This window comes from Megalobrama amblycephala, linkage group LG20, assembly GCF_018812025.1.
Source record: "Megalobrama amblycephala isolate DHTTF-2021 linkage group LG20, ASM1881202v1, whole genome shotgun sequence".
NCBI classification, from domain to species: Eukaryota; Metazoa; Chordata; class Actinopteri; order Cypriniformes; family Xenocyprididae; genus Megalobrama; species Megalobrama amblycephala.
Window position 1 is genome coordinate 1496967 of NC_063063.1, and position 26164 is coordinate 1523130.

Consider the following 26164-nt stretch of genomic DNA (forward strand, 5'->3'; position numbering starts at 1 on the left):
GAAACGCGCGGGCGAGTGACGTATATACGCATATTTCCCGCGAAAACCATCCCGACAGGTCTAAAATTTAAAAACACTTACAATAGGTTTACCATAGTGAATCTTTTGTAAGACAAAAACATGTTTTGGAAGAATTATTGATAGTGTTATTTAAATTTCGTTACTTTCAAACAAAAAAAAAAGTTACAGTGTATCTTTAATGTTAACAAATACCTAAGTTTTAATCATATTTTCAGTAACACTTTACAATAAGGTCTCATTTATTAACATTAGTTAATGCATAAGCCAACATTAACTATTATTGAGAAATATGTATTTTACAGCATTCATTAATGTTAATTAAACCATAAATAATTGTATTTTTTATGTTAGTTCAAAGTGCATTAAATAACGTTAACAGATACAACTTTTGATTTAAAAATGGTTGATGTTAACAAATGAAATCTTATTGTAAAGTATTATTTTCAGTTTCCATGTTTTATTTCCAGTATGTTCTCAGACTTCTAGATTCCCCAGAAATGTAAGTTTTGTGCTATCTGTGATTTGAGAAATCAGGTAATTTTGTCGTATTCTGTGCGTACGTCGGGTTCACATTAAGGTCAGTCCAGCACATACTGTACAAATGAACTGGTGTGAGATAAAACAGCAATAAAACAATTTCCTACTGGGAAATTACGATACACAGCAAGTTGTACCTTCAATTCAATGCTAAAGTCTCACAATCTACACATTTACAAAAAGTTTTATTGACAGGTTATTTGACACTTAAATATCGTTTATATTCTTGGCATCAGTTTAGTCAATTAGACCTTTAAAGTCAGTCTTGTGAAAACGGACAACCAACCAACATCGTGGCTAACGAAACGCATCAGTTCAAAAACACTGACATTAGGACAGTCGTATCAACAGCACATTCAAAGAGCAATCTGGATTCTGCATCTAACATCCCTATAATAATGACACGGCATGATTGAAATGATAACAGCACACGGTGCGCTTTACTCTTGCGATCTTGATTCAGCATCTGCTGTTGAAGGTCCATCTGAAAAGAGCTTCACTCAAGCAGTTCTTGGCTGCTGACAGTCTGTTCAGCCATTGCTGTGTCATATCATAAAAAAGGGGATAAGGGAGTAAAATCAAAGGCTGTGAGCGGTGATCCATCTGGGCCGTTCCCAACGTTAACATCAGTTCATCTTCCACCGGGGCTTCCTAACAAAAACCTACGGATGAGCAAAGCAACATTAGATGCGGTCGGTCAGTGAAACCTGAAGGTCATGCATGGACGTCCGCCTCACCATTCCCCTCGAGCCGCCACAGCCTCCTTCCTCACCAGCCTCTTTGTGTCGTCCAGAGGAGCAGCAAGAGCTTTCAGCACTCTGGCACGGAACGGCAGGACCTGAAACAGGCACCAAAATTGATCAAATCTGTGATTTTTAAAGTCAACTTGATTTATTCTTGTAAGTCATCTGAGCTGAAGCCCTAAAACCAGCTTCTCTTACCATATGTTCAGGCAGGCGAGAGAGAGCATGAACACAGCGGAGAGACGCGATTCTCACTTTCTGTCAGAGTGAAGATAAAGTCAACATTAGGCACGTGCTGTTAGACTGACTAGAATCTAGGGCTGGGTATTGACGATTTTCACGAATCGATTCGATTACTATTTACGTGTTTTCGATTATTTTGGATGTAGTATTTCAGTTTCAGTACATGGCAAATTTTCTAGACGACAAAAATCTCTCAACTAATGCTGTAAACTACACATGAGAGTCAGTTAGTACTACTATAATAATACTGAAGGTTAAATTAACTTTTTTATATACAAACACTTAAATTACACTCAATGATGTTTTTATTATAAATAAAGTTTAGAATTACATAATCATATTTCTACTCCGATTCGTTTTTTTAAAAATATAAACATTCAAATCGTGGCTGTAATAACTGATTTATTCAAACATGCATTAAATATTGAAGAACATTATAATGAATATGTAACGGTGCATAACTATATTTATCAGAATGCTGCTTTCTAGAGTTCACTTTTCTATCTGACTAATGAGTTTATGGTCACTGAATATGTTTTTCTGAGGTAAATGTGACGTCACGTGACATTGAAGCTGTTTTATTGAGGTTGAAGCACTGATTGAGCGATTACACGAGACATGATACGGATTTCAGTAAGTTGTACTGTATATTTTAACATACCTTCAGATGTTCATGCATGTTTATTTCGCTGTAACTGGTATTAAAGCGGAAGAGAGGATGATCACATGCTTCTCTTTAACTGAGGCGCTAAAGCGATCTGTCACGCCACATTAAACAGCGCCGAAACGGTATTTATTTTTTGAATGGACGTCATTTGAAATCTGAGACTTTGCTTCATATCAAAAGTAACAAAGATTATTGCGATTTATTGGATGGGAGGCGCTACATATTCTGCTCATTCATCAACTGAAAACAGACTAGACTAATCCATTCTTGGGATTTAAGAATCGATATCGGTTCGTAAAAATGAGAATCGATTAAAATCAATATTTTTTACCCAGCCCTACTAGAATCAGATGCAAACGCTCTCTGCAGTGCGCGGTTACGTGAGGTACCATAGCAGGGCTGGTGGCAAGGGCCAGCAGGCGGGAGAACAGCGCCTCCAGCTGGTTCCTGAGGGCCGCCGGGGGTTCCAGCAGCACCGGCTGCAGGCAGGACAGAGTGGACAGCTGAACCGCCTGATCCGGACACGACAGCGCCTCCAGCAGGAGCGGCAGCAACTGGCAGAGAAAAGCACACACTTTACACACTGCATATCAGAGAATACTTCTGAAATCATTTATTTGAGCAAATTCAACTCACTGCAGGAAGCTCTGTGAGCTGGACTTCTCTGGGAAGATTATTGACGATGTGTGACAGGGCTTTCAAATAACAAGACTTCTTCTCTGTAGAAAAAAAACCAGAAACTATTTACACTAGCAGTCAAAAGTTTGTGATTTTTTTTTGAAAGGAGAAGTCTCTTCTGCTCACCAAGGCTGCAATTATTTCAAATTAAAACAGCAATATTATGATATACCAGTAGGTGGCGCTGTGACGATACTGTGCATGTACCCCCAAGTCATGCCTGTAATGACATACACCAAGTTTAGTGTCAATACACCAAATCTTTGCGAAGATACAGCATCAAATCCATTTTTGAGTGTTCGCCGTCAAATTCGTTGAGGCATTACACGAGAACGGATTGGCCGATCAAAAATCTTTTAATTATTACAATTTAAAATAACTGTTTTCTATTTGAATATATTGTAAAATGTAATTTATTCCTGTGATGCAAAGCTGAATTTTCAGCATCTTCAGTGTCACATGATCCTTCAGAAATCATTCAAATATGCTGATTTGTTTATTTGTATTCAATTATTATTAATAGTAGCTAAACATTTTTTTTATATATAAATCATGATGCATTGTTTAAGTATTCTTCAGGAAAAGCATTTTTTATAAAATAGAAATCTTTATAACATTATAAATGCCTTTACTGTCACTTTTGAGCATTTTAATGCATCCTTTCTAAATAAAAGTATTAATTTCTTTTTCGTTTTTTTAATATTGATAATCATAAATGTTTCTTGAGCAGTAAATCATCATATTAGAATGATTTCTGAAGGATCATGTGACACTGAAGATGCTGAAAATTCAGCTTTGCATCACAGGAATAAATTAGTTTACTATATATATATTCAAATAGTAAACAGTTATTTTAAATTGTAATAATATTTAGGGATCATTTGCATGAAATTTGGTATGTAGCATCTACTCACACTCCAGGCAAAAAGTTATTAAAAGATTTTTGATCGGCCAATCCGTTCTCGTGTAACACGCAAAAATAGATTTGATGCTGTCGTGATCTTCGCAATAATTTGGTGCATTGACACTAAACTTGGTACATGTCATTATAGGCATGACTTGGGGGTACATGCACAGTATCGTCACAGCGCCACCTACTGGTGCCAAGATAGGAAAAAAGGCTATTTTTGCTTATAACTTTTGAATGCCTTGTCCTAAAATCATGAGTATGGCCTCCTTATATTCTTTGAGGCATACCGAGTAGAACGATATCCAATTTTATTTGGTCGGCCATTTTGGGCATTGTTTTTTAGGAATGCATGAACGTATCGTTACGAAACTCAGTATAATTCATCAAGACCATGTTCTGAGAGGACCTGTAAAGTTTTAGGTCAGCGCCTCCTAGTGATCAAGAGATATAATGAAATTTACGAAAATGCTTATAACATGAAAAATTCAACATATTGTCATTTAACTTACATCATCAGATTCGTTGGCTTATGCCGAATCCTACGATACCAAATTTGCCATATTCTACCATACTTACTGTCCGCCATATCGAATTTAATTCAAAACCTACTTTTTCGAACACCTCCTACAAAATTTGCATCTCCTACAAAATTTCCGATTTGTATGAAATTTGTTATTTAGCATCTACAGACACTCATGACAAAACGTTATTAAAAGATTTTTTGTTGTTTTATACTGCAACAAATTTGACTGCAAGCACACCAAAATGGATATGCAGCTGTATCTTTGCAAACGTTTTGTGTATTGACAGGAATGAATGAATGAATGAGTGCAGAGTTTCATCATAGCGCCACCTACTGTTCAGAAGTTATAAACCATGACATAAGTGCTTTAACTGATGTAATTTAAACAGCTTTATCCTAACCTCATGATCACAGATGTCCACAAATATTTCCTTTTCTGCCCTTATTCAGCTTGACCCCGGCATTGCTGCTTGCAGCTATATTTCACAATTTTTACTATATTTTTGATCAAATAAAAGCAGCCTTGCTGAGCATAAGAGACTCTTTCACAAAACATTCAGCAGTAGTTGTAGATGCAAAGCAAGTAGAGTGATTCTGTCATATTGGTTGTGAAGGCAGGAAGTGGTAATCAGGTACCCTGCTCTGCAGAGTTGAAGCCTTTAACGAGTTTGGTTGAGTTTTCAGCGAAAAAACGCTGTCTGTACATGATGCGCACATCTGCGTGGCAACTGCGATTGAGCACATCTGGCGAGTCGCTCATGAGGACGCAAAAGCCGTCGGCCGCCTGAGATCCTAATTCTGGGTCACTCAACAGAGCAAAGAGCTGAAAGACAAGTGAAGGATGGAGAGACCACTCAAACACTGAACCTCGGAAAATGGCTAGGAAAATTTTTTTTTTTTTTTGGAAGAAATAAATCCTACCTTGTCAGTCAGAGCTGTTGATAGCGGATGATACCGTAAGAGGAGGGCTTTAGGCCACCTGTACAAAAGAAAAAATTAGTGGTTCTTGTGCATCAAACAAGCATGTTTGAGCTTCTGTTTGCCATATTTGATGTGCTCTGAATTAGGGCTGGGTTAAAAAATAAATAAAATTATATTTATTTATTTATTTATTTATTTATAGGCACATTCCAGGATCAGTCGTTCTCTGGGTCTGGTGTCAATAAAAGCTTTTATTGGACTAACAAGGAAGTTTTCAGTCCTGAAATTTACAGTACGATGACCTCTTATATATCAAAAGCTCAAGGAAAAGCTTGATTTCTCAATTCATGACCCCTTTAAAACCAGTTATAGCACAAAATAAATATGAATGAACACCTGAAGGTACGTTAAAATATACAGTACAACTTAACGAAATCCGTATCATGTCTCATATAATCGCTCTATCAGTGTTTCAACCCCGGATATACATTAATAAAACAGCTTGTAAACAATGTCACGTAACGTCACATTTACCTCAGAAAAACATATTCAGTGACCATAAACTCATTAGTCAGCTAGAAAAACTCTAGAGGAGTATTTTGATAAAGATATGCACCATATTACATATTCATTATAATTTTTAATGTTCTTCAATATTTAATGCATGTTTGAATAAATCTGTCAAGTTTTTAATGATAGAAATTTAATGTTTATATTTCACAAAAACAAACTTGGATATAATTATGTGATTGTAAAATTAGTATTATTAACTTTATTATTATAAAAACTTCCTTGAGTGTAATTTAAGTGCTTGTATACAAATCAGTTTATTTTAACCTTTAATATTATAGTACAAACTGACTCCTTGTATAGTTTACAGCATTAGTTGAGAGATTTTTTTCCTCAAGAAAATTTGCCATGTAATGCACCTGACATATATCTAAAATAATCTATATTTAGTTGAAATCAAATCGAATCATGAAATTCAATACCCAGCCCTACTCTAAATGTGTGTTGATTAGTGTTTATATGTGAATAAAAGCCTAAATTTAATCTGTCCAAACAGTGGAACAATAGAAGACTGACAGTTCAGAAATGGAAAAAATATTGGCATCTCTCTTGATTTTGTCATTACCCAGAGCAGCAGTGTGAACGCTTGTGTTCGCTGGGAAGAGGAAACGTTGTCCAGCTCCACACTGATCCTCTTCAACACTCTCTCCAGCACTGCGTCAAGAGCTTCACCTGAACACACACACACAACAGATCAGGTAAGTCAACTCCAGAGCTCAAATAACTTGTTCATTATTCCAGTGTCCTACATTGATAGAAAAGAGGTCAGTGGTTCCCAAACCAGGCAAATCCATTTGAGCGCTTGGAGTACATCATAAATGGAATGGGGCATCAGAAATGTGTCGCGTCACGTCACATATTAATATTTTGTGTTCAATTACTTACTTGTGTGGCAAGTAGCCACATAATAAAAAGGGATAATTTCACAGTATCACCCTGAAGAGGTTTCTTTTGCAATCTGCTGACTGTACGCTAGTCCATTTTTTATAACTCCCATTGGTTTGGGAACCACTGCATTAGGCCATGTAGCACAAAATTCAGTGCATGTGATTTAGGAAGAAGATGAAACGATCCTGTGTATACCTGCCGGCCTCTTTGTTGACCAAACCAGCGAAGCATTTCGCAGCAAACGTGTAGGAGAAGAGGTGTGAACACATACAGCTCAGATCTTCCAACTGGACCAGAAGTGTGTCAATCTCAGGAATATCCACCTGTTGTGTAAATGATAAAATTAAGATCTTTTGCAATAGCGACAACCATAAATGCACAAATCGCATTAAAAATATTTATTTTGGTTCAGCCAACGGCAAATGCAGTCCTTAGTTTCTATGAGAACCGGAGCTTCGCAAACTTGTATTAAGAAACACTAATAAACCTGCTGTTGCTTTAAGGGTTTTCTGTGGTTTTCCATCTTAAAGTAAAGCTTGTTTGAATGTTTGAAAATGACAACCCTCTACAATGCAAGTAAATAACTCGCATATGCAACTAAATCTTCACTCTTCACAATAGATGCAGAATTCATTTGGAATTATTCATCTTTCAAGAACAAGCAGAAGAGATGCCGGTTTCTTCGGTAGTGGGCGGAACTAATGCGCAAACGGCAATCTCATTGGCTGGCGCTCATCTATTACGCCCCTGTTTTGATTTCAGCAAATCTGTTCAAGCAATCGCTGACGACGTGATTCAGTGCGTTGTATATTGTTATTAGTAGTAGGATTAGTAGTAGAATTATTATCTTTTAATAATAATTACTATTATCCTTTTTTTTTTTTCAGAAACACTGAATGACCAACAATATCTTAAGCACCACCACCAGTCTTAAGTTCAGTTAAAATTACATATATGCATTCATACATGGTTACCAAGTTTTAGTTCTGATTAATAAAGTTCTATCATTAAATAGTGCTTGATTATCATAATATAATGCTTGATTGACTGTATGTCAAGTTTGGGATCGGTACGATTTTTTATGTTTTTAAAAGAAGTTTCGTCTGCTCACCAAGGCTTAATTTATTTAATTAAAAATACAGTAAAAACAGTAATATTGTGAAAAATTATTACAATTTAAAATGTTTTCTATTTGAATATATTTTACAAAGTAATTTATTCTTGTGTTGGCAAAGCTGAATTTTCAGCATCATTACTCCAGTCTTCAGTGTCACATGATCCTTCAGAAATCATTCTAATATGATGATTAGTTCCTCAAGAAATATTTGTTATTATTATCAATGTTGAAAACAGTTGTGTACTTTTCAGGATTCCTTGATGAATAGAAAGTTCAAAAGAACAACATTTATCTGAAATACAAAGCTTCTGTAGCATTATACACTACCGTTCAAAAGTTTGGGGTCAGTAAGAATTTTTATTTTTATTTTTTTGAAAAGAAATTAAAGAAATGAATACTTTTATTCAGCAAGGATGCATTAAATCAATCAAAAGTGACAGTAAAGACATTTATAATGTTACAAAAGATTAGATTTCAGATAAACACTGTTCTTTTGAACTTTCTATTCATCAAATAATCCTGAAAAAAAATATTGTACACAAATATTTTGTACAATTGTACACATTAAATGTTTCTTGAGCAGCAAATTGACATATTAGAATGATTTCTGAAGGATCATGTGACACTGAAGACACAAACTGTGTGAGTCCTCATGGAAACATGGAGATGTTACTGTAGGATCTAAGCACAGTATTATACTCAAAAATATATTTAGGCCTGAATTTAAGATTTATGTATTTGAATTGCATATATAATTTCTGCCCAATTGGATTACACAGTTTTAACAAAAAGTGAGAAATTTAAAGGGATAGTTCACCCAAAAATGAAATTTCTGTCATCATTTACTGATGGAGTAATGATGCTGAAAATTCAGCTTTGCCAACACAAGAATAAATTAAATTTTAAAATATTTTAAAATAGAAAACAGTCATTTTAAATTGTAATAATATTTCACAATATTACTGTTTTTACTGTATTTTTAATTAAGTAAATGCACCCTTGGTGAGCAGACGAAACTTTTAAAAACATAGCGGTAGTGTATATATATACAGGGAGTGCAGAATTATTAGGCAAGTTGATTTTCTGATCATATTTTTTTCCCAAGCACATTTTACCAATTCCAATCCACATCAATCTTAATAACTACTATTAATATTGTTTTTAATCATTTATAAGTGATATATAATTGTTCATGAAGGCTGGAAATGAAAAATGCCTTATATTCAGGTGTGCAGAATTATTAGGCAAGTTTTCTTTTACAGGCAAAATGAGCCAAAAAAGAGATTTAACTCAGACTGAAAAGTCAAAAATTATTAAATACTCATGAGAAGGACGCAATACTAATGCAATACTAGAAATTGCAAAGTTAAAGCATGACCAAGGGACAGCAAAATGCTCATTGGGTCAGCGGGGTCAGACAAAAACAGGTGGAAAAGAAAAGACACATGTTAACTGCAAAATAATTAAGAATTAAGGTGAAGAATTAAGTGTGAAACCATCAGGAACCCTTTAGTCTCCAGCGCCACCATTTTCCAGAGCTCCAACCTACCTGGAGTCTCCAGAAGTGCAAGGTGTTAGGATCTCAGAGACTTAGGTTAGCTAAAGAATCCTAAAAAATGACCCGCACTTGATAAGAATTACAAGCTGAAGTGTTATAAAATACATGAAGACTGGGTTTTAATAGGGCTTATAGACAGACAGCTTGAGAATGACTCCTGATGGACCAGCACCACATCCTCTTGTACCACTGTTTGAAGAATTTATCCAGAATCTGGCAGTAAGGTGTTTGAGTTCACTTTTAGTCCATCTCTTATCCTGAAATGTCTGTCTTGCAGAGATGGACTAAAAATGATCTTCCAAAACTTACTGCCAGATTCTGGAAGATAAATTCTTCAAACAGTGGTACAAGAGGATGTGGTGCTGGTCCTTCAGGAGTCACTCTCAAGCTGTCTGTTTATAAGGCCTATAAAAACCCAGTCTTCATGTATTTTATAACACTTCAGCTTGTGATTCTTATCAAGTGCGGGTCATTTTTTAAGATTCTTTAGCTAACCTAAGTCTCTGAGATCCTGAGACCTTGCACTTCTGGAGACTCCAGGTAGGTTGCAGTTCTGGAAAATGGTGGCGCTGGAGACTAAAGGGTTCCTGATGGTTTCACACATAATTCTTAATTATTTTGCAGTTAACATGTGTCTTTTCTTTTCCACCTGTTTTTGTCTGACCCGCTGACCCAATGAGCATTTTGCTGTCCCTTGGTCATGCTTTAACTTTGCAACTTCTAGTATTGCATTAGTATTGCGTCCTTCTCATGAGTATTTAATAATTTTTGACTTTTCAGTCTGAGTTAAATCTCTTTTTTGGCTCATTTTGCCTGTAAAAGAAAACTTGCCTAATAATTCTGCACACCTGAATATAAGGCATTTTTCATTTCCAGCCTTCATGAACAATTATATATCACTTATAAATGATTAAAAACAATATTAATAGTAGTTATTAAGATTGATGTGGATTGGAATTGGTAAAATGTGCTTGGGAAAAAAATATGATCAGAAAATCAACTTGCCTAATAATTCTGCACTCCCTGTATATATATATATATATATATATATATATATATATATATATATATATATATATATATATATATATATATATATATATATGGAGAAAATATTAGTATTGCAATTTTACAGTTTGTATTTTTAAAGAAAAATAAAATAATAAAGTAATTACTATTATTTTTATTATTATAGTCATATTTAGAAACATCCATAAACATTAGTATTGTAATTTTATTGTTGCCGTTTAATGTTGTTTATTGTTATTATAGTTGTCTTAAATACTAGATTTTTATTTTACAGTGAAATGTTACAATAAAAATATAATATATAATGTACATAATTGCTATTACTATTATTTTTATATTATATTTCTATTGTAATATTTCACTAAAACAAAATATAGTATTTAAGAAAAATATAAAATAATAATAATAATTATTATTATTAGTCATTGCTATATAATCATTAATAAAAATAAGCTTTTTGATTTTAAAAGTTGCATTTTAAAACATAATTGTTCCCCAAATAGTGCAGCCCTACAATAAAAGACTTATTCTGATAAGAGCATATGGTTTAACTTACGCTGCGTGGAAGAGAGCAAACACAGGCCATCAGCAGACACACCAACTGAGACGGACCCCGAGACTCTGCCTGGCTCTGTGGGGAAAAAGCAGCACACAAACAAACCCTTGAATCATCGACAAGCATTTGTCAGAAGCTGCTGCTAAACTGTGGGAGAACGTTGAGTAGATACTGATGATCCGAGAGACATTCCACCACCATTTACTTGAGATATGTTAAATTCTTCCAGAACAGATTCTCATATCGAAGTTGAACTCAGTTAATCTGAATTGGCAAATGTAAACCTGACGGTTGAGTGCGATTGATCTCGTCACACCTGGAGCAACTGGATTTGGGAAGGGAAGGCATTCTCCGGCAGAAAGGACACATCTCCATCCAGGAACAGAGAAACAGCCTGGGCGGCCATGCGGGACGCTGACCTATAAGAAAACAGTAAGTCTTGTATTGAAAATTGTACATAGGGCAGGGTTAATCACAATGATTAATCTATCTTCATTTTTGATGAACTGATAACAATTCTAAACTCTGTGCTGTTTTCAGTTGAAGCTTGAACAAAACTTGACTAAACATTATTTGTAGTGCGACTCGTTTGTCTTGTGGTGCTTGGATTGTTTAAAAGCATTTGTGTAAATATGAGCATTAACATATAATGTACCGCTTGCCAAATTATGATGGAAAAACAAATGCTGTTATTTGCGTTAAATATTTTGAATTTGAATTTTTATCTAATTTTGACAGCACTAATATTTCTATATAACTGTGGCTTGTTCCCCTGGACTCACCCTGATTGTAACGCAGCACAGGCTGTGCTGATGACCGGAACTAAAGCAGACAGAACGGCTTCATCTGTAAGTGGACTACTGCGACCTGTTGAACAAACCCTCAGTTACATCTACAAACAGCACAAACACTTACATACACCAGAAAATCATGACAAACACTGACCAGAGTCTCTACTCTGCAGTGCTGCCTGTAAGGCCAGTCCTAGAAGTCGTGGAATGATGTTGTCATGGAAGAATTGTCCAATCTCCTCAGCGTCATGCGCGTGCGCTGCTATCCTCTGCAAACTGATGCATGCAGCGGTCACTTCCTCCATGGAGAAACTACAGCTACCTGAAAGATGAACAACATGTTTCTGCATTATATCAGTAGATCGGGTACTGCTTTGAAACAATCTGTATATATATAAAGTGATATATAAATAAATGACTTGACTTTGTATAAGAATCAAATAATTAATCCATGCGCTATACTGCCAGATGTATTGACCAAACAGCAACCAGATTTATAAAATTACAGTCTTTTCCAGTAATTACCACTCATTTGTCCTGCCAGTTTCATATTGAACTGAAAATATTTTAATATTTTTTATATCATCATCATCATACCAAAAGATCTCTTTGCACTATTGCTTAGGCAAAGTATCTGGTCAATTGCACTAAAATCCTTAAAGTGATATGGCTTAGTCCAGGGTTTCTCAACCACATTCCTGGAGGCCCACCAACCCTGCACAGTTTGCATGTCTCCTTAATTAAACACACCTGATTAGGGTTATCAGCTCATTAGTAGTGACTCAAAGATCTAAAATAGGTGTGTCAGACAAAGGAGACATACAAAATGTGCAGTGTTGGTGGGCCTCCAGGAATGTGGTTGAGAACCACTGGCTTAGTCCACTTAACATATCACAAAATGCTGCAATATTATTAATATATAGTTGACATTTGTGTGTTTCAGAGTGAAGCATAGCACTGTGTTTACTTCCATGCGAGCAGTTCATGATCCAGCATTTTTGGGAATGCAACGTGCACCACTTTATTTTCACAGCCGTGTAATCTCTAACATTTTGTGGATGGATGTTTAAAGCGTTTCACTGGGTTTGTAATAAGAAGGATTTGCGTATATATTCTATTGTTATAGAAATATATTAGGTCCTCCAGAGTTTAACTCTTGCAAGTGAAGAAATTAAAGGGATAGTTCACCCAAAAATGAAAATTATCCTGATTTACTCACCCTCAAGCCATTTTTCATACGAACACAATCAGAAATATATTTAAAAATATCCTGGCTCTTCCAAGCTGTATAATGGTAGTGAATGAGGGGTGAGATTTTGAAGCCCAAAAAGTGCATCCATCCATCATAAAAGTAATCCATACGGTTCTAAAGGGTTAAAATAAAGGCCTTCTGAAGTGAAGCAAGGGGTTTTTGTAAGAAAAATATCCATATTTAAATCTCGCCCCCCATTCACTACCATTATAAAGCATGGAAAAGCCAAAATATATTTTAATATAACTCTGATTGTGTTCATCTGAAAGAAGAAAGTCACATTAAGTCATATCATGATTCCTGTTTTTCTGTCCCCAAATTTAAGACCTCTTGAAATGATAATTAAGACTTTTCTTATACCATTTAAGACTTTTTATGGCCCTAAATTTGATTACAAATTTAAATGATTTAATGATTACAACTGACTTTTTAAGGACCCACGGGGACAGTTTTTCAAAAATTATTATCAGAAAAAAAAAGCTTGTTGTAAAAAGGTACCTGTATGGGCTGAAGCCAGCACCTGTAGCAGAACGGGAGCGCTTTCCTGCACAACACTGAGCTGAGATGACACAGACGCCACCGCCGTCACACACCGCTGACGGACAGCTGCGTTAGACTCTGCAGAGAAAAGAAGTCCCAGATTATCTGTTAAACTGCCATGGATGATGTTCATGTGTCGGTGCATGATGTACACTGGGTCTCACCTGACAGGATCTCTTCCTTCAGCCGAGGAATCATCCTGGAGATGAAGGCTTTGGGATGCAGATGAGCCAGAGAGCCTGAACACTCCACTACAGCCAAACTGAGAGACAGAAATGTCAGTGAGGGAAAAGCTTTAAAGGAATGATTCAGGTAAAGATGTAAACACATCCTGTGATCTTCTGTGTGAGATAACTACCTCACTTGAATATCTCCTTCCTCCAGAATGAGTCTGGTCAAATGATCTACGGCTTTCTCAACATCTGTCTGAGCCAACAAGCCTGTGAGGAGCAAAACAAAAGTGACGTCACACACAACATGAGCATGAATCATTTGACCGTCCACATTTATTCAGTGTTCAGCAACTGTTATTTTTACCCAATTTGCTTCAAACTTTGCCTGAATAATGTCAAGACAAGGCAGATGTAGACCTGTGAAAGGATTCTTGATATCTTAACCCTCTGGAGTCTGAGGCTGATTTGGGGCCTGGAGAAGTTTTGACATGCTCTGACATTTGTGCTTTTTTCAGTTGTTCATAAACATATAAATGACAAAAGTGTCATTACACTGTATTCAGCACAAACTAGGCTACAATAATATGTGAGGAACATGTATGTACATGTTTGTGTTTTTGAAGGAATAATGTTTATGCGTGGTTACTGAAAAAACAAAAAACTTAAGTCACTGAAATAAGGCCAAAAAAAGTATAGTAAATCTGTGTTCACAAGACTTTTGGGTAGACTAGAGTTTTTGCTTCAAAATTATGTAAAAATTATGCTGCCTACTCCTTCATATAAAACAATATATTGATTTAGTTTTTGTAAGACACTTTTTGCCAAGAAACACAGTATGCATGGAGGCGTGAATCACCACTGAAAAATGGGTCATTCTCACCTGAGAAGACAAAAGAATTGCATAGTAATGAGCTGAAATGACTTGCATATTAATGAGGCATTTCAGTCAGGTAGGCTGTGAAAAAAACTTCTGTGATGTCTCAAGCTCATCATGATATATGAAACATACAGAAAAATATTATTACAATATAAAGTAATGGTTTTATATTATACTTTAAAATATAATGTATTTCTGTGATGCAAAGAGTCTGAATATAGGCTTTTAGTTTAAAAGCATGCACATTTGGAGAAATATTGGATTCTCATATGCTTATGTCAATTTTCTATACAGAGAAGTTATATTTATTTAATATTCATTGTCATTACTATGAGCGCTGGTGTTTTCAATTCATCCTTGAAGTCGGAGGGCGCTCTCTGTGCATTTTTAGTCCACAAATTCATCTAAAAGAAGAAGAGGCTATTCCATGAATGGAGTTTCCAATTCATACTGCAGCCGGAGGGCGCTAAAGAAACAAAAACTCATCTAAAATTCATCTATAGAAGAAAAGAAAACAGGAACTAACTGCATGTCTTCTAGAGCTCCCTAACCATGACTTTTACGTCCAGATAAACACTTTTCAAGACAATAAATACACGATTGAGACGATGAATGCATGTATTGCCTCTGAATTTGCGTCTGAATAGCGCTGGCTCCGTGGGCGTGGCCGCATTAGCAGATAATGAGCTGAATCACGGACTTCTGACATGGCTCTCTTTTCATACAGATTACATAAACACAGAAGGTTTGTTTTCGATTTGACTTAAATGATTTAAAACCTGACATCTTAACGTTTTTTTAGACATAAGTTTAACTTTTCTGTGATTAGTATTCACTAAGTTACAGTTCATTTTCTGAGAACTATCAGATTGGACTTCGTTCAGAGGGAGAGGAGAAATCACGCATCATGTTAGTTTTCTTTATTTTACAAAAAGCACAACATTGTGTTTTTACTCTGAGTGTATACAAATAAAAGAAGATATTCTATAGTTTCAATTGATATATTACTTATGTCTCTATGACAAAAAATGACGGAGTATTTTAAGTCTGTTTTGCTGCAATGTGAAAAAAAAAACTGCAAAACGCGCCGGCGCGTTTTCAGACCTCAGAGTGTTAAATACTGTTGCTATAGCAACACGTCAAACGTTTATAATATTCTTGGGTGTTTTTGAGGCTCTTAGCATGCTTCAAATTGCATGAAACTCGACACACATATCAAAGTTGTTGGCCAGTTAACATGGGCAAAGCCTTAGAAATGGGCAGGGAGAAGGGGCTCAACAGCGCCACCTTTTGACAAAAGTTGGAGGGTTAGTCTTACCTACAGTCAACAAAATCCTGACATATATTGTTCTCATCAAGCCGGACAACTTTCTAATTTACAGTCATTAGCTCCACCCAACAGGAAGTCAGATAATTTTGGTTTGAATGTGAATTTTTTTAATAATCAGGCTCTGAGTTAAGTACTCCTCTTAGGGGATTCATGCAATAGCCACCAAATTCGGTCAACATGAAAGAAAGACACTGAAGATGCTAAGATGCAAACGATTATAGGATATCTCTAACAGTGTTGCCATGGCGAGGGATTAAATTAAGGACAAAAACGGGAAACAGGAAATGTCTCATATCGTGTAAAATCATTGTATGATTTAAATTAAATTAAGATCTTATGTTGCCCACCATGCACAGGTTACCTTAAGCCACCAGGGTGGCGGTGGCGACGGCGCTCGGGCCCGTCATCGCTGCTTGCAGCTATATTTTTAACTTAATTTTTTTGATGTGCTTTTGTCATTTTTATTAGTTATTTTCTTTTTAAATATTACAATTTAGGATAAATTTATTTTCATTCCAGTTTTCATTTAAAGTTCAGTTTTTGTTTTATTTCCAGTATTTATTAATTCCAATTAGTAAATTTAGTGCTTCAACTTCAACTTATTTCAATTATTTACCAAGACAACATTTCTAATTTTTGTTTCGTTTTTTTCATCTCATATTTATATTTTATTTCAGCTAAATTCTCAGAAAAAAAGAAGAGTTTTAGTTAACGATAATAACCCTGCTGCCCAGCCGTGGACTAGTTATATGGACGAAGTAGAATAAATTAATTTCTGGGCTTTTCAGAATTAAAGGCAAACTTTGCAAATGGGTCGTTTTAAGCAATTGGGCAATGCAAACTATTTGTAGAAGGAAAATTACCAATTCACTGTTACTTGGAAGAGAAAAGGTTACACAATCATAACAGACGTCATTGACATTTAAAAATACAGTACATTAGAGAGACATACAACTACATTAATGTTTAATTTTAGTGCAAGAATGAAACATACGTGGGCTTTAAAAAATAAACTGCTCAAGAAACGTTCAAAAGAACAGCATTTATTTGAAACATAATCTTTTGTAAAACTATAAATGTCACTTTTGATTAATTCAACGCATCCTTGCTGAATAAAAGCATCAATGTCTTTCAGAAATGTAGTGTATCCACTCACCGGGCTGCTGTCCCAGTGCAGTAAGCACACGTGTGGCTGTGACCTGCAGACCAGCACTAGACTCCGCCAGCGCAGAAAACACCACGCTACACAAAGACTGCTGAAACGCAACCAACACACTCTCCTCTGTGTACATGCAGGAGACAGAGAGAAATGCATCAACACTGTATATTAAATAAATACTTAAAACCTGTTATATTAAACGCTTTCCACCAATATGCACATAAACAAAGTTGCAAAAAGTCTTATGCATGAGATCTAACGGTCTCAGTCACTATGAGTCTGGAGCTGAATGTGTTTTGAGCATGTTATCTTGTCACATACCGCCATCTGCAGGCCGGCTGAGTGGGGTGGGCTGCACAAAACCCTGCAGAACCTCCAGCAGGGTGCGCCGCTGAGCACACTGTATAAAGATACGGTCAAATGAATTATGCATTACAACACAGTATGATTGTGTAAAGACACTGGCTCACTGGCTGTGTGAGTGTTTCACTCGCATTTGCAAATGTAAAATGTATTTAGGAGTACATGTGCAAATAAAAAAAAAGTCTACAAAATTCAGGGTTTTTTTGAAAATAAGTTTGTTTTATGGTATAACAAACTTATTTTAAGATGTCTTAAATTTGGGGATGGAAAAACCCAATAAATATGAGCACTCCAAGTTTCAAAGTAAAAAAAGTTATATGTATAACACATTATGCGGTTTCAGAGACGTTCTCAATCAATGAATAAGAGCATACTAGAGCGGATGCGTTTACTTGCTAATCAGTCTCGTCACATGACCACTAAACATCCAGTGAAATGTGCTTGAATTCAGCGAAGAACACAAATGTCTCTGTGATTTAAACTAGTTTAAAGCCAGATGAAATAGGCCCTACTGAAATCAGTTTTATTTTTTCCCAAATTCCGTTTTTTTGTGTTTGTTTTAATTTTTCTGGATTGCGTTTTTTTCCGTTTTAGTCTTTTTGGACTCCATTTTAATGGTTAAATTACATTTTAGTAATCAAAAAGCATGTCTCATTAATTGAAATCATAAAATTTAACAACAATTCATTAAAAGTTAGTAATTTTAGGGGCCCTATTTAATACTTTTTTTTTTTTTTTTTTTTTTTTTTTTTTTAATTCAGATTTAATTTTACCAAATCCTGTATTTTCTGTTTTAAGTTGCCTGGATTCCATTTTAATGGTTTAATTAAATTGTAATAATCAAAAAGCATGTCTAACCAATTGAATTTATAAAAATAACAAAAAGTGTTTTTTTTTCCCCTACAGAAATTCTGTGTTGTGTATTATAATTTTTCTGGCAATCAAATGAAGTCATAAAACATTAATTCATCTTTTAATCATATGAAATTAAACCTTTTTGTCAAAGTGCTGCACAACTGAGCGTTGCTGTTAAAATTAAAACAAGAAAGAAAACAAGAAAGAAAAATGTGATTATTCATAATAAAGTTTTTTTTATAATAAAATGTATTATTATTATTATTAGTGTTAGTATTATTATTACATTGAGACATAGCTAAATTCTACTGTACAACAGTAATATATTTCTGTCACAATTTCTTCAAATTAAACCTTTTTTTTTTTTCATGTGAAGACCTTTGAGTTTCTGTGTGTTTATGATATGACGATAGATTTTCTCAAAAAAAAAAAAAAAAAAAGTACAGTAAAATGCTCATGAAGCGGCTCTGGAGATGAAGTTCCTGCATTCATGTCCTCATATAGTGAGGCGGCAGAGGCTGAAAACACTGCGAACTGCGAAATGAAACCGCGCATCTGCGCCATTCATTCACACAGAGACAAGCAGAACATGCAGGATTCATATTTAAATAGTCTTTTTTGCGGATTAATATTCACAGACACTAGTCTATATCGTGATTTGATTTAAGTGCACTGACCTTCTTTTTATTTATTCATCAAAAATTCCGTGTTATGCAGTAAATTCCATTTTTATGACTGAATTCCGCAATTTTGTCCGTAATTTCTGCATCATGGAAATCACAGGGCCTTAAAAATTAAGTGTCAAGCCACGTGCAGAGAATATTGCTTGAAGAGAGTACCTGCGTCCTGTTATTATACTGCTCCATGAGGGCAGGTATGACGGCAGCCGACACTATCAGACTCGCTCTGTATGAGGCTCCGGCGGCGGCCTGCAGGAGTTTGGCACTGGGCCACACCAGCTTGAGGTCTGGCTCGCAGAGATGGTGCTGACAGTCTGAGAAAACAAGACGCACAACAGGCATGATGGTAGAACAAGCCTGGGCGGCACTGACACATGACTGCGTGTGAGGACAGTTATTCCTTTGTCTGGATTATTAAAGAGCACCAATTATGCTTTTTTACATGTTCAACTTTCTTTAGTGTGTAATGTTGCTGTTTGAGCATGAAAAAGTCCCTCAAGCAGGAGTTATTCTGTGTTTCTGAACTCCCTGAAACGCCTCCATCTTGAGTTTTCTGCACAATATTCCTCATTTAAATAATTCATATGCAGAATAAAGGGGCGGGGCCTGGTTGAGTTAGTTAGTAGCGTGTTGAAACTGGCGGTTATGGTAAGGGGCAGGACATTTCCCAAACACCAATCACAACACACTGCTCCAGCTGACCAATCAGAGCACATTGTGCTTTTCAGAAGGAGGGGCTTCATAGAGACAGGAACTAAACAGAGCATTACTGACAGACTGGGAAGAGAGGAGCTGCAACAATGGAGAATATGAGGAAAATAATCAACATTCAATGTAGTAGAGCCGAAAAACAACATTAAGACTCTGTAAAAGAGGATAATATGGCCTCTTTAATGAGTTATGGATCATGGAAAGATGTGCTCATACATAATTTTGCATGATCAGCTACTCTTGCATTAAATTCACACACTACTAAGAGAACATCCAAACGTGTTTGAATCCACCATTTGCAGATACCTTTGAGGACGAGGTTTAGGAACACCTGCAGGTAATCCTCAGAGTCTGAACTGAGCACAGAACGGGACAGACAGGACGTGAGCGCACTGAGAGCCGACAGACCGGCGGATTCCACCCTCTCACTGGCCGTCTGGAACACCTACACACAGGAAATGAACTCAAAGATCACATATACCACACAGAAAAGTTTTCTAACGGTTTATGGCACGCACGGACACCCAGATATAATGACCATGATGCTTTCATGTGAAAAAGTATATTTTTATCTTGAATATAAAGAGAATATATTTAATGTTTTTTTGGGAAATATTTACTATCTATTAAGTTGACAATATTACTGAAAGAAATATAATTTTATTTTAATTTATTTATGCATTAAGTAATCAATTATTTATATAATTATTTATTACTTTGTTTTTTACAAAATTCCTGCAAAATACAGTATCCAAGTGATTGTATCCACGATTTGACTGACGTGAGACAAAAAAAAATATATTTTTGTAACAGCAAGATATATCAATTATTTATTATTATTAATTATGCAAGTAATAAATCACTTAAAAGTGGAAGCACCTTTTTGTAATTGCAGTATTCAGCACATGCACATTCAAGCTTTTTTAACAATTATAAATATTAGGGGGAAAATGTGAATAGTTTCTAAATCTATACTGAAATACTGTCATATATGAGGCATTAATACAGAATTAATGCTGTTGGAGTTTGTCCTGTAAATAAATTGAGCTGTTGAGGATTTTAGGCCAAACTTTGTATAAACTCCATAGAGATTTGGGTCAAACTTTGCATTAATGTTGGGTTTTATGTCTTATTAAAGATATCCAGCCAAGAGTAGGGTTCTATGAAATCCATTTTATTTTTCCCCAAATTCTGTTTTATTTTTTTCCAAATTCCGGTTTTTCTGTTTTAATTTTTCTGGATTCCGTTTGTTTGTTTTAATTTATTTTAATTTATTTTTTTTGGACTCCATCTTAAATGGTTAAATTATATTTTAGTAATCAAAAAGCATGTCTAATTAATTTAATTCATAAAAAGAGCAAAATGTGTTATTTTTTAGGGTCCTACAATAACATGAAATGTATAATATGAAAGGGCCTTGTGAAATTTTTTTTTTTTTTTTTTTTTTTTTTTTGTGTATTTTAATTTTTCTGGCAATCAAATGAAGGCTTAAAACATTAATTTATCTTTATCTTTTTTAAGTGCTACACTACAGAGCTCTGCTATTGAAAAATTGTTTTTATAAACATTTTTAAAAATGTATTATTAGTTAGTAGTATTATTTGAGATTATATTGAGACGTAGCTACATTCTACTGCACAATAGTAATACATTTCTGTCACAACTTCCTCAAGTTAAACTGAACTTTTATTTTGACAAGTTGCAGTGAAGACCTTTGAGTTTATGATATGACGATAGTTTTTCTGAAACCGAGATGAAATGAAATCGTTCTCTCTCATTAGTGCTTGATATTCACCCATTACCCATGCTTGCAGACTACATGCATCCTAAAGAGAAATTACACATGCTTCCTTTTGTTTTGTCCCAATAAAGCTGATTCCAGAGTTTATTAGCTGCAGAAAAGCATGTTTTTTTCATTTGAAACTTCAAATCTTGGCATAACGTGGTGGGAAAAGTGTTATACAGAGCAAACTAATATGAGAAAAACACCTGTGAGTTCCTGCGTCCATTGTTTTATGCCGTTCTCTCTTACCTCTCTTCGTATCGAGCTCCAAAGGCCTGGAAGGAATTCTGCCAGCTCTTTATGAGTATATGTCAAACCGCAGGCAGCCTACAATACAGAAGAATAGTGTACAGACATGTTTTTAGCTAACCCTAACTTAAGAGTCTACTAATACTCTAGTTAGTTTGCAAAGATAAATAGTTAGTAGAATGTCTAAAGTGGGCTATCAAAATAAAGCATAACTGTTTTTATTGTTTTATATAAGATATTTTCAGTCTCATATTTTCATTCTCAATCCTGAAGCAGAATCAATTGTGAAGAACTGTAATCCAGTCAGTGCAGAGTCTGTATTGTACCAGTGTCTGCAGGGAGTCCACTTTAGCACTCTGAACATCTGAGTCCAGCTTCTCAATGATCAATGGTAACAGAAACTGTCAAAGGAAATGACACAAAACACAATAAACAAACACATACACACACAAAAGTTCCATTCACTGAAAACATTTGCATAATTTCCAGTCTACTGATACACACAGCCATTGAGTATAACGCCTAACAAAGGCTTATTTGAGTTGAGGTCTGAATTAGGTTTAGGTCCTACCTCAGCAAACTGAGACGTCCCAGTAAGAACAGCCCGTAGAGAAAGAATAAGATCTTCCTGTGTGATCCCATGAGGATCATTGGGTGGCTGAGGAACAAAAAAAGAAATCCAGTTATCGACATGTCAAGTCTTTGTACAATGACCACGAATGCTTGTGAACACAATCTTATTCCTAAATGACAGCGAACCGGCTATATGTGTATTAAACCATTAACAAATGCGATCACGGCGAACATTCAAATCTGCGTTCTGATCCAGACAGAGCCATTGTCATGTATAGGTACGAAACAGCTTTTCAACCACACAATATCATTATTTCTTACAAATATTTAAATTACCACAGAAGTACTGGGGTAAATGTTTATAGTTTGGATATAAACACTGATGTCTACAGTAGCAATCAAAATAGAGTAAATCACCTTGTGAAAGTAACTTGATTCTTCAAATAAAGATTGTATCAATTACATATTTACACCAGTAGGTGGCCACAAGTGACTTAAAAACTGTATTTGTTATTGAATCATTCAAGACATTCCATCAAAAATGCTGATTAGTAATGAGTCTTTATGAGTGAGTCACTGAATCATTCATTCAAACCAATTTTTTTTTTAAATAATTCAAATTTTCACATTTTCTAAACAAAAAAAACATTTGTAATGTTACAAAAGATTATATTTCTTATAAATGCTGATCTTTTGAACTTTCTATTCATCAAAGAATCCTGAAAAATAAAATGTATAACTGTTTCCACAAAAATATGAACTGATAGATAGAAGGGCTTACAGGGCTGAAGTCTATGGGGAAATAACAGGACGTCACTTCAAAGAGTTCCTCTACAAATTTACCTGAAAAAAAGAAATTAAGACACATAAATCATTGAAAAAACAACTTTCTGTTGTGAATTGTCAAATAAACACCAGACTTTATTTATATTTAATTATAAATAGAGGTCGACCGATAGTGGATTTTATCGATACCGATTATCAGCAAGTACAGGAGCCGATTATCGGCAAGGACGGGGACTGATTATCGGCAAGTACAGTAACTGATTATCAGCAAGGACGGGGACTGATTATCGGCAAGTACAGTAACTGATTATCAGCAAGGGCGGGGACTGATTATCGGCAAGTACAGTAACTGATTATCAGCAAGGACGGGGACTGATTATCGGCAAGTACAGTAACCGATTATCGGCAAGGGCGGGGACTGATTATCGGCAAGTACAGTAACCGATTATCGGCAAGGACGGGGACTGATTATCGGCAAGTACAGTAACCGATTATCAGCAAGGACGGGGACTGATTATCGGCAAGTACAGTAACCGATTATCGGCAAGGACGGGGACTGATTATCGGCAAGTACAGTAACTGATTATCAGCAAGGGCGGGGACTGATTATCGGCAAGTACAGTAACCGATTATCGGCAAGGACGGGGACTGATTATCGGCAAGTACAGTAACCGATTATCAGCAAGGGCGGGGACTGATTATCGGCAAGTACAGTAACCGATTATCGGCAAGGACGGGGACTGATTATCGGCAAGTACAGTAACCGATTATCGGCAAGGGCGGGGACTGATTATCGGCAAGTACAGTAACCGATTATCGGCAAGGACGGGGACTGATTATCGGCAAGTACAGTAACCGATTATCAGCAAGGACGGGGACTGATTATCGGCAAGTACAGTAACCGATTATCGGCAAGGACGGGGACTGATTATCGGCAAGTACAGTAACTGATTATCAGCAAGGGCGGGGACTGATTATCGGCAAGTACAGTAACCGATTATCGGCAAGGACGGGGACTGATTATCGGCAAGTACAGTAACCGATTATCGGCAAGGGCGGGGACTGATTATCGGCAAGTACAGTAACCGATTATCGGCAAGGACGGGGACTGATTATCGGCAAGTACAGTAACCGATTATCAGCAAGGACGGGGACTGATTATCGGCAAGTACAGTAACCGATTATCGGCAAGGACGGGGACTGATTATCGGCAAGTACAGTAACTGATTATCAGCAAGGGCGGGGACTGATTATCGGCAAGTACAGTAACCGATTATCGGCAAGGACGGGGACTGATTATCGGCAAGTACAGTAACCGATTATCAGCAAGGGCGGGGACTGATTATCGGCAAGTACAGTAACTGATTATCAGCAAGGATGGGTACTGATTATCAGCAAGGACGGGTACTGATTATCGGTAAGTACAGTAATCGATTATCAGCAAGGACGGGTACTGATTATCGGCAAGTACAGTAACCGATTAACGGCAAGGACGGGTACTGATTATCGGCAAGTACAGTAACGGATTATCAGCAAGGACGGGGACTGATTATTGGCAAGTACACTAACCGATTATCGGCAAGGACGGGTACTGATTATCGGCAAGGACGAGTACTGATTATCGGCAAGTACAGTAACCGATTATCGGCAAGGATGGGTACTGATTATCGGCAAGTACAGTAACCGATTATCAGCAAGGACGAGTACTGATTATCGGCAAGGACGGGGACTGATTATCGGCAAGTACAGTAACCGATTATCAGCAAGGACGAGTACTGATTATCGGCAAGTACAGTAACCGATTATCAGCAAGGACGGGGACTGATTATCGGCAAGTACAGTAACCGATTATCAGCAAGGACGGGGACTGATTATCGGCAAGTACAGTAACCGATTATCGGCAAGGACGGGTACTGATTATCGGCAAGTACAGTAACCGATTATCAGCAAGGACAGGGACTGATTATCGGCAAGTACAGTAACCGATTATCGGCAAGGACGGGTACTGATTATCGGCAAGGACGAGTACTTGATTATCGGCAAGTACAGTAACCGATTATCGGCAAGGATGGGTACTGATTATTGGCAAGGACGGGTACTGATTATCGGCAAGTAAAGTAACCGATTATCGGCAAGTACGGGTAATAATTATCGGCAAGTACAGTAACCAAAACTATCGGTTGATTAATTGGTTTAAGTACAGTCCAACCTGCTCAAAACAGTACAGGTACCGTTTATCGGCAAATACGGGTACTGATTATCAGAAAGTACAATAACCGATTATCAGCAAGTATGGTAACCAATTATCGGCAAGTATGTGTAATGATTATCGGCAAGTGCAGTAACCGAAACTATTGGTTGATTAATCGGTTTTCGGCAGGTATAGTCCAACCTGTACTGTTTTATAATAAGGAAAACATCTGCTCAAAACAGTACAGGTACCAATTATCGGCATGTATGTGTACTAATTATCAGCAAGTAAAGTAACCGATTATCAGCAAGTACGGATAATGATTGTCAGCAAGTAAAGTAAGCTAAACTATCGGTTGATTAATTGGTTATCGGAAAGTACAGTCCAACCTGTACTTGCCAATAACTGATTACTCAACCTATAGTTTTTAAAATGGATACTGGTTAATACACAAACATAACACTCTAAGTAAAACAGTGCTGAACTTAATCACAAAAATAAAAACAGTACTGAACCATGAAAATGTGCTAAATGAAATAAATATATAAATATGAATATAAAGTAAAACTGTGAGTAAATGTTGAAATTAACCAACAATGAACAATAGTTAATGTTACCATTTCATATAAATCCAAACAGCCATTCTTAAAGATGTCCATCTTTAAATATCTACGCAAAGGCCAGAGCACTGAAATTACATACATGCATATTATCTCACTTTATTTGCTTCTATTTTGGAATAACTAAATATGAATCGCTGTTATGATAGAAAAAAAAAGAACTGAAATCGAATGCATTTCTGATTTGTTTATATGTTTTTTTATTTGGCTGCAGGAACAATTTAACCGATTGTTCCACCAATCAGCTATCGGTGCAAAATTGATAAATCA

General features: G+C 36.0%; 1 protein-coding gene across 1 annotated transcript in view; it reads right to left on the minus strand.

Annotated features, from left to right (window-relative positions):
* Positions 1 to 724: 724 nt before the first annotated feature.
* mms19 (MMS19 homolog, cytosolic iron-sulfur assembly component) overlaps positions 725 to 26164 on the minus strand; it is a 29735-nt gene continuing 4295 nt past the window's right edge. Inside the window, exons 8-31 of the mRNA XM_048170009.1 lie at positions 23079 to 23140; positions 22296 to 22382; positions 22051 to 22125; positions 21725 to 21802; positions 19999 to 20137; positions 19141 to 19295; positions 17405 to 17483; positions 17081 to 17206; positions 13903 to 13984; positions 13709 to 13806; positions 13503 to 13622; positions 11907 to 12074; positions 11744 to 11828; positions 11278 to 11380; positions 10962 to 11036; positions 6901 to 7024; positions 6375 to 6485; positions 5244 to 5296; positions 4959 to 5145; positions 2848 to 2930; positions 2601 to 2765; positions 1500 to 1559; positions 1296 to 1396; positions 725 to 1220 (exon numbers count right to left, since the gene is read on the minus strand). Of these exons, the coding sequence (XP_048025966.1) occupies positions 1190 to 1220; positions 1296 to 1396; positions 1500 to 1559; positions 2601 to 2765; positions 2848 to 2930; positions 4959 to 5145; positions 5244 to 5296; positions 6375 to 6485; positions 6901 to 7024; positions 10962 to 11036; positions 11278 to 11380; positions 11744 to 11828; positions 11907 to 12074; positions 13503 to 13622; positions 13709 to 13806; positions 13903 to 13984; positions 17081 to 17206; positions 17405 to 17483; positions 19141 to 19295; positions 19999 to 20137; positions 21725 to 21802; positions 22051 to 22125; positions 22296 to 22382; positions 23079 to 23140 (2447 nt within the window). The 3' untranslated portion in view covers positions 725 to 1189. The remainder of the gene's footprint in view (positions 1221 to 1295; positions 1397 to 1499; positions 1560 to 2600; positions 2766 to 2847; positions 2931 to 4958; positions 5146 to 5243; positions 5297 to 6374; positions 6486 to 6900; positions 7025 to 10961; positions 11037 to 11277; positions 11381 to 11743; positions 11829 to 11906; positions 12075 to 13502; positions 13623 to 13708; positions 13807 to 13902; positions 13985 to 17080; positions 17207 to 17404; positions 17484 to 19140; positions 19296 to 19998; positions 20138 to 21724; positions 21803 to 22050; positions 22126 to 22295; positions 22383 to 23078; positions 23141 to 26164) is intronic.